At 42.6% G+C, this 13,046-nt stretch overlaps 1 protein-coding gene across 2 annotated transcripts in view; it reads right to left on the minus strand.

Moving 5' to 3' along the window:
* The window catches only part of SVEP1 (sushi, von Willebrand factor type A, EGF and pentraxin domain containing 1), a 114,836-nt gene that overhangs the window by 21,136 nt on the left and 80,654 nt on the right, over positions 1-13,046 (minus strand). For both annotated transcript variants that reach the window (XM_057374566.1, XM_057374565.1), the window contains exons 32-38: positions 12,016-12,135; positions 11,076-11,252; positions 10,238-10,322; positions 9,730-9,921; positions 7,695-7,862; positions 5,098-5,770; positions 908-3,687 (exon numbers count right to left, since the gene is read on the minus strand). In XM_057374566.1, coding sequence (XP_057230549.1) covers positions 908-3,687; positions 5,098-5,770; positions 7,695-7,862; positions 9,730-9,921; positions 10,238-10,322; positions 11,076-11,252; positions 12,016-12,135 — 4,195 coding nt within the window. The remainder of the gene's footprint in view (positions 1-907; positions 3,688-5,097; positions 5,771-7,694; positions 7,863-9,729; positions 9,922-10,237; positions 10,323-11,075; positions 11,253-12,015; positions 12,136-13,046) is intronic.

Here is a 13,046-nt window from a genome sequence, read left to right on the forward strand (position 1 = left end):
GGAAAGTGAGCTGGTGGCTTTAGTGCTTGGATGTTGTAGTGAAGTTTCTACACTGTCCTCCCTAGGAGGGTCTTTGGTGAAGTAAATAGTGTCTGTGAACACCAAACAATTCTAAAGATGGTCCCACTGTCTTCCAAGCACAAACCAAACCCTAACCTGACCACAGACCATTTGCTTAGACATTTAAGGCTGATTCAATGGTGCTTTATCAAGAACAACTCAACTGGTTTGCACTAGTGGGCTCACCTGTAGAATGGCAGCAACATTCCCTTTCCTTTGTTAAAGCTGCATGGGAATGACTGACCCTGTTCAATACACCCACCTGCCATCCCTGTCCCAGTTCTGTCCCAAACCATTTTTACCATGAAAACAACACCTCCCCTTTTGCCAAGACTTTCTCCATCTTGGAGAAAGAGTATTGTACACATTCCTGGAAATTAACAAAGCCCCTCAGTTTCTCATATCTGACAAAGGAGTAACTTGCTGACAGCACAGTGCTGCAGTACAGAAGATGGGACAAGAAGGATATCAGCCTTTCTGTATTATAGCAGGCACGTGCAGAAGGAAATCATAAATGCAATGTCACGAGGAGAGAAGCTGAACACCCTACTGACTGTTGCTGTCATCTGCTAACAAAACCTGTATACTGAAACCAGTGCTTCAGAGGAGAACAGAAAAGTAAATGGAAACGGGAAATTAAAGTCAGTGGGGGCATCAGCCCAACAGACTGAAATGCCTTTCTGGAGTTTTCAGAAGCGGTCCAAATAATATTTTATAAAGTGCATGGCARTGTGGGCTTTGTCAATCTGAGTATATATAAACTTGCACAAACTAAGGGTACATAAACCGTCAATTTTAATTCCTTCAGGGACTTTTAATGAAAACAGAATAGCAGTATCATCCTTACCTGTACTGGACCTTACTTCCATAAGTGTAAGTGTTCCCAAGGACCTCTGCATTTGGGATAGATGGTGGTGGGCCACAGCTTAACAGCTCACAGCTTGGGTATGGCTTCTTCCACACACCAGACTCCACACAAGTCAGTTCTGGACTCCCCTTCATAACGAAACCTGTCAGGCAGGTATAGATGATGGTGTTCTCATCTTCAGAGCTGCTCCCATTGATAAATGTGTTGGGAATGATGGGTGGAGCACCGCAGGAAATCTGTCCACAGCGAGGAAACCCAGAGCTCCATTTGCCAGCTGCCTCACACGTGACTTCTGAAGGCCCCAGCAGTTTGAAGCCCTCAAGGCATTGAAATTGGACACTTATCCCACAGCTGAAATCTGTACCAAGAACTACCCCATTCTGAATCTGTGGTGTAGGACACAGACAGGGTAGGCAAGATGGAAGGCTTCCACTCCAGGAGCCATTGGACAGACATTGCCGGAAGGGATTGCCAAGCAGTTGATAACCAGGGAAGCATATGTAGTGGACAAAATCCCCAAAAGTAAAGGCTGAACCATTCAGAAAGCCATGGGAGATGTCTTCAGGTGGTCCACAAATGACTGGTTTGCAGTGTGGAGCTTCTGAGTCCCAGGTACCATCACTCTGACAGGTAAGCGTGGATGCTCCTTGCAGGCTATAACCATCATTGCAGCGATAGTGCACTTCTTTCCTAAAACTAAAATCTGAGCCAGTAGTTCTCCCGTTGGGAAGAGGCAACGGCACAGGGCAGGTCACAGCTTTGCAAACTGGAGTGATTCCGCTCCAGCTTCCATTTGCAAGGCAGACTCTACTCCTGTCCCCATCTAACTGGAAACCTTCGTTGCAGCTATACTCTGTATGTCTCTGGAATGTGTAATCCTCTCCAGTCACCTGACCATTCTCTAAAACTGGTGGTGGGCTGCAGGAAACAGGAATGCAAATCGGTTCACTGCCATCCCATTTCTGGTTCTCTTGGCATCTCCTCTCTGTGGGGCCATTTAACTGGTAACCAGGATCACACTCATAGTAGACAACACTCCCATAGGTGTAGTTTCCCCCTCTTATCTTCCCGTTCATAAGCTGGGCAGGTGAATTGCACGTTATCGCTTTGCAGTAAGGAGCAGCGTTACTCCACTGCCGACTTGGCAGGCACAGCCGTGTGTCAGAGCCAACGAGCGTGAATCCTGGCCTGCAGGTGTACCGCACTGCACTCCCCAGCGTGTTCTCAGTGACGTGCAAAAAGCCGTTCTCTGGGGGGGACAGCAGGGTGCACTCTATTGAAACACAGGCAGGGGCAGTGCCATTCCATGCTCCATCCTCTTGGCAAGCTAGAACAGGGTTTCCCAGCAGCTCATAGCCAGAGAAACATGTGTATAAAATGATAGTTCCAAATAAGAAAGTGGTGAGCTGCATTGCACTGTCCTCCTTCAGGGAACTTTTGAAGTCTTTCACATTGTCAGCCACTAATATATGCGAAAGGGAGGGACTCTCTGTAACATCCTGCTGGTCAGAACGCCTTTCCCCWTGTCTCAACTGCACATACTGCCCAAAGTCAATGTGAGGAGGCAGGCCGCAGTCTGTTGGAAGGCAGGTTGGTGTGGAGCTAGACCACCCCAATTCTTCACAGGTCTGCATGGCAAGGCCTGACAGCTGGAAGCCTGGCACACAGCTGTAAATGACCATGGCCCCGTAGCTATAATCTGCACCCTCCACAAAGCCATTCTCGATGGGTTGAGGGGGTGGACAATTTATGGCTTTGCAAGAGGGAACCTCTGTACTCCACTCTCCTGTTTCTAGGCATCTCAGCGTTTCCTCTCCTTGGAGCTGGAAACCCCTGTCACAGAAATACCTAACTGTCTGGCCATAATGGAAGTTTGTGAATGAGTATTTGCCATTGAGTATCTTCTTAGGCCTTGGGCATTGAATAGGTTTGCAAACTGGCCTTCCTCCAAGCCACTGTCCATCTTCTCCACAGAGGACAGTTGTGTTCCCGAGCAGTTCAAAACCTGGCTTACATGTGTAGAGGGCTGTGCTAAGGAAGGTGAGGCCCTGCACATCAACTATGCCGTTCTGAATTTCTTCTGGTTGAGGGCACTCCACAGGAATACATTCTGGCAAAGGCAAGCTCCATGAGCCATCAGCCTGGCATCTGACGGTGGATTCACCCTTCAGTAAAAACCCATCCACACAGATGTATTTCACAGTGCTACCAAAATGAAGGGATGAAGTCAAGGGGTCACCAAAAGGGATATAGGGAGGTGATGGACATTGTACAACCTTGCAGAATGGAAAGGAATCATTCCACTGCTGGGATGGCAAACATTTCAGTACAGAGGAGCCATGCAAAACATAACCCTCCTTGCAGGAGAACTGTACAACACCGACTTGGTAAGACACTTCCCTCAAGACCAGCTGATTTTCTGCCAAGGGTGGTTCTGGGCATTTTGTTGGCACACACTTGGGGCTTTGCTTTTTGCTCCATTTCCCAGACTTCTGACATGTCCATGAAACATCTCCAATCAACTCATAGCCTTCATCACAGAAAAACTCAACTCTGGAGCCCATATCAAAAGCTTCTCCCTTGGAGTAGCCATGCTGGATGGCTGGTGGTTTTCCACAGCTGAGGGGAGCACAGTAAGGAGGTGACTCACTGTACCATTGTCGATTTGCTTGGCAGATAAACACTGAGCTCCCCACCAGCTGGTAACCAGAGTCACATTCATAAGTTGCCTGATTCTCAAAGGAGTGTCCAGTGGTTTCCTGAAAAACAGGTAAGACAAAGATATGCCTGAAATGAAGATGCACAATTTGGGCAATAGGAGACTGATCTAATTTCTTGTGTTTTCCTGGTYTAGCTTGTAGCTGAATCTTGGACAGAAGTAAAGGCTGTTTCTGAAGGAATGAAGGCAAGTAACTGGCACAAAATATCTTGCCTCAAATAATGCACTTTGTTGTCAGGAAAACTGAGAGCACTACCAAAAGAATACAGAAAATTCAAGGCTTAAAAGGTAAAAGCTGGAAAAGAATTCCTCTGCTTTCTCCCTTCCTGACCCATGAGACCAAAATACATACAAACAGGGAGATAGAAAAGGAACGAACCAGGGGTAGGTGCCATCAAATGGCCAGTTGTTGTCATGATTCTTTAGCTTCCAGGTGCATCTAAGGTGGGAAGCCTCAAATCTACTGCAGCTAGGAGGCATTTATGAATACCACATCTACAGCTGCAGTGCCTTGAGCAGGCAGCTGAGGAGCACCTCAAAGTTGCAGGCTGAGCTCTGATTGAGGTACTRAAAAATTTCTCCAACTATAAAGATTATACAGTTGGAGTGGATATAAAGAACATTCAGAAGGAATGATCCTACCTCAGGATGGGAGACAAAACAAAGTGATACGCATTAGTTAGGAGATGTATCTGTGTGGGAGTCTGAAAAGAAATTCTGGCTATTACTGGTGGAAACCAAGTTAGGAACTGGAATGCCAACCTCTCCCMTCCAAATTTAGCAAATGCAGATTCCCTGGTAGTTAGATTTGAGGAAGGACAGAGGATGTTCAGAAGAAAAATGCTTCAAAAATTCGATGTTAAAATCTTTACAATAGTGTTTTTGATCTTCCTTACCATAGTATCATCRTGCATCAAAGCAAAACACAGGTTAAGCAGTCATTACAGGTTTGGGCTGCCACAAGAAGTTTTTTAACTTCAGGCATCATAGCAATTTAATTTGATAAGGAGTGGAAGTTCTGACTTCAGTAAAGAAATGTGCTTGCATCAGAAGAAATTATCCTACGGTAATTTATCTATTGCGTATCAGATTTTTTTCATAGCAGAGAAAAGAGCAGGGCTTGTGAACTGGCATCAGTACTTCAAACATCTCCAGAAGGCACTTGAAATGAACCAAACATTAAGGAAGTAAGACATTAAGGAAAACAACTGAATGTCATATGGCATCCTGAGTCTCCTAAGTGAAAGCCCACTTTATGATAGGAAATCACAAGGAAGTGTTCATGCTTTTCAGACACAATTCTGTGGCAAATCCACCTGCTTTTTCTTTTTCTTATTCCATCCAATTATGTGCTTCCTCAATATTAACAGAAGAGCAAAACATAACAGCAACAGTTGTGGAGATATATTCACTTTGCCATAGCAGGCAGGTGGGAAAGCTCATTCTATACCTTAATAAAGCCATTCTCAAGCTGTGGTGGTTCTCCACAGGACACAGGGTGGCATGTGGGCAAAGTGCCACTCCAGTTGCCGGTGGCCTCACAGGTCCGCTTCTTCTCTCCCTTGATGTAGAAGCCCTTGTTGCAGCTGTAAGCCACCACTGCTCCAAAGCTGTAGTTGGACCCACTGGCATAGCCATTGCTGATGTGGGGAGGCTCTCCGCAGCGAACGGGGATGCACTGGATGCTCAGGGGAGAAGGATTCCACTGGCCCCCTCGAAGACATTCGATCTTGGCTGAAGTGTTCAGCACAAAGCCTTCCATGCACTTGAAGCTCACGACGGAGCCAGCTGCAAACTTGGCTTTGCTAATGGACTCCAGGATGCTGTATGAGACGGAGGATGGCTTTTCACAGAAATCAGCTATGCAGTGGGGCATGTCCCTGCCCTCTGGAGGCACCCACTTCCCTTCTGCATTGCAAAGCAGCTGAGAGTTATCAGCCAGGCTGTAACCATCCGAGCAGAAGTAATAAGCTATATCGCCAAAGAGGCGGTGGCCACTCTCTGGGAATGCATTTTCCACGTGGGGTGGTTCATCACAGGATACTGCCAGGCACTGCTGATGGCTCACACTCCACTCGCCACTGGCTAAGCACTCTATGTTTGCAGGGCCAACTAATGTGTAACTGTGAATAAGAAAACCACACAGGAAGTCATAAAGACAAGCACTGTCAAACTCTACCTATGGTTTCCTGAAGCTCCTGCGGTAAGAGCTTGTTTGCTAGAACCTCAGAAGAATATAAGCCTTTACAAAAGCTATGATCAATTTCAAAAGGAAAATCTTAAAGCCTGCATGGCCATGGGTGAGATATCAGAGTGGTGGATATACTAGCACACCTTGTGTATATTGCCTCTCTGTCATTTCTCCACCTGATTACCATTTCTGAACTTCCATTTTGGCTCAAAGTACTACAATAAACCTAGTATTATGTTGTGACAGTCCATGGAATCCTCAAAGAAATTATTCCACTGAGAAACTGTTTCTGTTTAGCAAAACTGATTGGAAAAGGAAGAGATGAAAATCCCAGAAATGCCTTCTGGGTTTCTGTATCAGCCCTATCAATCTATTTTCACACTTGCAAGCAAAGAGAAACCTTTTAATGAGTTACTCAGAGATGCTCTTGCCAATAATGCATATGGCAATTTTGCAGTAACTTCTTCCTAAAAACTCACTGTAAAAATTGTTAAAAACCCAATAAAAATATTAATGCTGACTAGAAAAAAGTCCATTGTGAATGGTTTACAATAAAATTCTACCACATGAATACTTCAGTGTAGCTGCAGTTTTCCAGCCTATCTCGGGCTTAAAGGAACAGGCATTAATCCATGCAGCTCATCATCCCACTTAAACCCCTGCTGCTTAAATATGCAACAGGCAATAGTGTACTCAAAGTATCTTTGACTGCTTTCTTCATTTTTTTTTTTCTCTGTGGTGTGCTGTCACAGAAAGTCAAGAAACAATAAGTACTGCAAATTCCCCAGTGACTTTCCAACTGCAGGCTGTTCAGATTTTGAAGCAACACCTTTAAAAGTGTTTTGTCTTGTTTGAAGGATTTGTTTTCAAGGCCTCGTGACTGGACCCCAGAAAAGGAGCATACTATGTGCCAACGTTTAATATGATTTACTGCCACAGACAGACACCCGTGCAGTCTTTGAATGCTGCTATCCTATCCCATTTAAAATACTTGCACAGGAAAGAGAAGCAGCTTTTAAAATCATAATACAGTCTAGAAACCAGGATATGGATGTTTTGCTTCAATTATGTTTCAAATAAGACTGCAAATCAAATTTATAAGAAAAATGCTGGCTTGTTAATTTATCTTTTGACACCAAGAAAAAGCACAGAATTGTCCAGTCACTTTGGACCTAAACTGGCAGAGGTTCTGCATACCTGCTCCACCTTTTAGACAGAACAATTCCAAGAAATGTAATGGAACTGGAAGCTCATAGGCTGTAAAGATAACAATGTGCAAAGGCTCTTGCAGGATCAGAGTCCAGCATTATACTTTAATGCCTGATATCACCAAAACTGAGCCTCCTCTTTGAAGAAAGTGTCTGAAAAGGTCACTACACAAAATACACAGAAACAAATTAAAACAATGCACCTCAATATACAAAGAGTGGTAATTTTAAGGAAATCTAATTTAGAGCACTGTAACAGATGGCTGTTAAACGGCACCAAAAGCATTCTTACATCCTGATGAGACATAAAGAATTTGTTACGATCAGAGCCTTGAGCGTACCGCAGAAGTACTGGCTCTGTAGTAACTCCAAGGAAAGGGGTTTCCAAATGAATTGTGCTATCATTCCTCATGATTCCTCTCTGTTCTTCTCTTCCASAGTGTATTCAGTTGTCCTGAAACTACTTCAAGAAATGTCTGTGTCTCATACTGTTAGTATTTGACAGCCCAAAAAATCTATCTCGCATTTAACTTCCAGTAAGTTAAGACAGAAGTAATACAAATTAATTAGTGTGCAGTTATAAAGGACTTGTGAAACAATGCACAGGTTTTACTCGTCCTATTAGTGCAGTAATACTGATCTACATACCCTTCCTTACACGTGTAAGAGACTGTGCTTCCGAAAGTGAAGTTGTCTCCTTTGATGACTGCATCTTTGATGGCAGGAGGGGATCCACAAGACACAACGTGACAAGTTGGTGGTGTGCTGTTCCAGTTCCCTGAAGACGCACAGACGAGCACTGAAGGTCCCTGAAGGCTGAGACACAAAGATCATTATTAAGGCTGCCATTTCATTCCAGGTGAGGGACAAAGAGTGAAAGAGCTGATTTGCTTCCGGGCCCCAGTGAAACTAAGGAATCTTTCTTCAGTAAACCCCAGAATGTCACCATCTGTTCATGGAAAAACACTCTGATGGTGTCAAAAAAATGCTGGTCTTCACACTAATTTGAAGAGAAAGCTGGTGGGCCTCAATGCTCTGTGCAAACACAATAATTTCTGCTGCAGCTTTACACATCTTTGAGCACAGAAGAAACAGATATTTGTTTAAGCTTAAAAATATACTTGTATGCCATCAAAAACATGCCAGTCTCAAGAGCCTTACAAGTAGGCTTCTGCCTGAGGCCTGATTCACTTTACGACTTAAACCACTACCTTAACCCCGAACACYGAGGGAATTGCTCCAGCTCAAGTTTGTTCACAAAAAGACATTCAGTTCCTTCAGGAGGTGAGGGATTTTGCCTGAGAGAATGGGCACACATATTTGAAGCTGATGGTAATTTTTAATTTCCTGAGCTGAGGAAACAGCAGTGGTTCAGAGGGCGTGGCTCCGATGGCTGAACAGAACTGCCCTGGAAGAAATCCCGGCTCTCCAGCTGCTATGTCAGTTCCCTGTGGGCTCCCTATAGGTCCCACATTGTATTTATGAGCAGCACACAGGCGTATCTGATTCTCCACAGTTTGGTCTCAAATTGTATTACACCCCCACATTCATCTGACTAAAGTAAGTTAATGGGAAAGAACACTGACCTGTAATGCCCTTAGAAATTTGGCAGGGAAGCAGGGAAGTGGGCACAGCCTACCTGTGGCAATATGCTAMAAACACCTAAGAGGTGCTTGAAGGAAGAGAATGGGTCCAGAAATAATATATAAGATAGCTTCCTCTGGAGTGACGACCACAGCAGAGAGGATCTCTCTCACCAAACTGTGGTAGAGAGGCAAAGAGCCAAAACTGACATGGTATTTGCTGGCTATGTGTCCACAGTCAAAAAACTCACTGGTTTTGGTAAAACCACTGCCTGGTTTAGTGGGGTGCAGATAAGCCCATGATGTGCACGTATATGCCTTAACACCACACTGAACTGCAGTTGAGGTATCAAGTTGTTTTTACACATTTTAACACATTTAACGCAATTAAAACATTCACCAAATGAACATACCTCACCTACTTGCCGGCATCTGGACAAGGAAATGCTTTCAGCAGGAAAATGTAAAAAAAATAATCCCTAACAGATCTCCATATGAGACCACTTATGTCAGAGTATATTTGTTAGAGGTACAAGCAGATATCAGGGGAGGCAGAAAGTTGCATGTACAGCCACATCCTTGGATGTAGCATTAACAGGTTAATTTTTAATTGCAGCATGTTAAAAATATGTTTCCAGTACAATTGCTTACAAATGTAAAACAGAACAAAACCTTAGAATAAATTACTAGTACAAAGAGTAAATTAGAAACTTCCAGAAAGTTCCTTCCCAAAGGGCATTGTAAAGCAATAGCAAAAATAATATTGGATATGAATACCAGTTGTAGAGGTATTATGATCTTTAAAGGCAAATGAAAACCATCAGAACATCCAAAATATTTTTATAAGTTTGATGGTAAAATGAAAGCATTACATATGTATATAGCAAATCCTGAGTGACTTCTCTGAAGTGCTCTGGTGCAGGATAAAACACAGGAAGTACCTTCAAGACAGAAAGAAGTATTTTTCAATTCTGTTTTAGTATTTTATTATTATTTTATATTTCTGAGCAATGATCCCAGCTTTGTCTCTTTCAGGTATAAGTCAGACCTTCTAGCAAGAATGCCACCTGTATCTGGCCCAGGAAAGTCCGTGCATTTACCTGTATCCATTGTCACAGGTGTATGATACAGAGGAAAGGTAGGCTGTGCCACTCAGYGTGTATCTTCCATTTCTGATATCCTGTGGGCTAGGGCACATCACCATTTCACAGGAGGGGGGAGCATGACTCCAAGCGCCACTAGCAAGGCACAGAATTTCCCTTTCACCCACTAAGTTGTATCCATCATTGCATCTGTGTTAGAAGAAAAGAAGTGCTATCAAACACAGAGCCTTTCATGCATAACATAATCAGCCATCCCTTTTTTTTTCAGCATCCACACCTGCATAAACCATCTTTCTTTTCAGGGCATAGAGAAGTAGTACTGGAGTAAACATCCAGCTCTGCTAATGAACAGCCACATCTATAAACAAATGTCTTTCCATTATTTTAATCCCATCTTGCTCCTCTCCTTCACTTCAATCAATCTCTCAATTCAGCCATACTTTTATTTGCTGCCAGATTGTCAATCAGTTATTAATACAGCACTTCAAACATACTGAATTCCTACCTGTACACCACCTTATTATGGTATGTAAAATTTGAGCCAAAAATGGCACTGTTCTCTGGAATAACTGGAGCACCACAGGATATAGCTTTAAAAAGACAGGAATACAAGAGAGGTTGATATAACACAAACAAAAATGAACAGAAAATCAGGATTTGCTTTGTTTTCTCTGAATAAATTTGAAGAAGTATAAAGCCCTACATAACACTGAGTTCTTCACTAATCTGTAAATGACTCTTTACCTGAATTCACTTTACTGAGAAACTGAACTAACTGCTTGTAGGTAGTCATAAACACTCTACAAACCACATGCTTGACTGTGAAGAGGATTCCATATCTACCTCCCTCTACGGACAAAGTAATTGTTCTTTTTTTTTTTTTCTCAATAGTCTTTGTCAACTCTTCACTTTACCTGTTGCTTCACATTATTTGTTTTGGTTTTCTAAAGAAACAAACTCTGCTATTATACCACGACTATGTACGTGCATCAGCCTGTCCTTTCTAGCTGCTTTTTATCCACCGAAGCACAGTTAATAGTCTTGAAGTAATTTATTCATTGAAAATGGAAAGCTGGGTGGAGGAGAAATACACTTCTAATGCTTGCATTAGACTGAGTCTCTACCTCTGACGCACTGGARAATCTCTGTAAGAAAGTAGCATTGCAAATATGACAACTGTGCTTATGTCTTAAGAAAACAAAGACTTCAACACTGAGATACAGATCTGCTAGGGCAGGGTTACATGAGCTGCCACAGTCTCTAAAGGCTCTTCACTATTTGCCCCTTTCATCTCTCTAATGTTAAAGTCACATTTCAACATGCATTCTCCCCAGGAACCACACCTTCACAATAGGGTTTTGGGTGGCTCCACTCTCCAGACTCCATGCAAGTAAGTTTTGTTGCTCCTGTCAGCTGGAACCCTTCTTCACAGGAAAATGTTACTTCACTGCCAACACTGTAAGTATCCCCATATAAACGGCCATGCTCTGGATTTCCTGGATTATGGCATTTCACAGGTTCTGAGGAGGAAGAGGGAAACTACAAATAATATAATTAAGTGTCAGGTTTTATAAACAAGTTGCAGGAGCTGTCCTTGGGAATTTGCTGAAAGTAGGAAGGCAAAGAACATGGAAAACACTCATAATGAGTTTACATCCTTTTCTCTGTTTTACACGTAAGTGACAGACACTGAAGACTCATGCAAGCAACCTAATCTTGACATGGAAGAGCTCTCTGCAATGGAGTTTGCATTCATTGTCAGAAGCAAACATATCTTCCAGTCGTTTTTCCCTCTGTGAGGGAAAGCTCATTCCAGCATGYCCACCCCTGAATGAGAAAACAACTCAGCTACCTTTTTATCCTAACCTATGCCACTGTCTTGCTATCCTCATCCAAAGTTACCTTGTTTAATGTTTCCACAGGCAGCTCTAGCCCTACTCAGATGCCTGCATTAAAACACTTCTCTACTGCAAAGATCTAATCTGAGAAGTGACCCACTTGTGGCGTTCACAGGTCTTGTGCCCTGGGTGCAAGAGGATTTTGGATGTGTGTATGTTTTGGAGCAGCATCCCATGGACAGCTGTATCCATATGGAGTGGTGAGTTCTCCAGAAACAAAAGGAAATGCTTCATCACAGCCTCATCCAGACCACACTGACCTGGAGATGAGAGGATGCCTGTCCTAGAATATCAATCACAGGCAGCTGTTTTCCACAGTGGGAGGCAGAACACTGACCTACACAGAACCTTGGAAAGGCTAGCTTGATACTTTACTTTCCCATACCTGCACATTTTTTACCATCTCCTGTGTAAGGAGGGATGCAAGTGCAAACATAGGATCCATTTGTGTTGAGACAAGATGCATGCTCATCGCAGTCTGAGCCAACAGCGCATTCATCAACATCTGCAAAAAACGAAACAAAGAAAAACCACAAAAAGCATGCCTCTAGTGTGTTAATTGTAGCAAGCATTTGCTTTAAATTTCAGTCTTACTAACTGTCAAGAAGAAATTACTTTAAGAAGTATAATTAAAGTCACTCTTACTGCAATCATTTTGATCCATTGGTAAAAACATTTAATATTCAAACAAGTATTTATAACTTACTGTAAAGTTACTTTATAATTTTAATTATAACTTACTATACAGCATTGCAAAACATGTGAAAATCAGAGATAAATCTTATTAACCTTCAGTCAATACTTCCACAAAAAGTAGAAGAACAGATACTGTAATTATCRGTACTACTAATCTGGGCAGACACTAGGAGGAAGGATTTTTACAATAAACTCCTGCTTGGAAAATTCTYTATATCTCAACCTCCCTACTTATGAGACAGGAAAACATAGCCAAGATGGGAAATGCTCTGAAAATATTAGAGCCCYATCTTTGTGGAAGAGCATTAGAGTAGGCATGAGAAATGGCTGCGGTTGCAAGAGAAGTTAAAACTACTTAAAAATATATTAATAATTATAATTAACCCTTTACATAATAGTAGTGCCTAAAAATCCCTATTGATAATTTATGATCCATACAGTTTGGTACCATCCAGAAAGAAGAAAAGAAATCATTTACTCCAGGGTACTGCCTAGCCTCTTTCAATCTTGACAGTAAGAAAATGTACTTGGTGTATAAACAATGAGTCAAAATTGCAAAGGGTCAATTTCAAAGTATCTAACTGAAAAATGCTGGCATCAGGGATTATTCTCCTTATAAATGTGCTTTTTCAGACTGTTAGAGGTAGAACAATTCTTCACCTAAATGTCCTGCTGCAGGCCACCTGCTGATCTAGGTATACCATGCAGACACACAGCTTG

The sequence above is a fragment of the Malurus melanocephalus genome, unplaced genomic scaffold (genome assembly GCF_030028575.1).
Source record: "Malurus melanocephalus ecotype Western Australia unplaced genomic scaffold, MMel_1.1 scaffold_228, whole genome shotgun sequence".
In the NCBI taxonomy this organism is placed as follows: Eukaryota; Metazoa; Chordata; class Aves; order Passeriformes; family Maluridae; genus Malurus; species Malurus melanocephalus.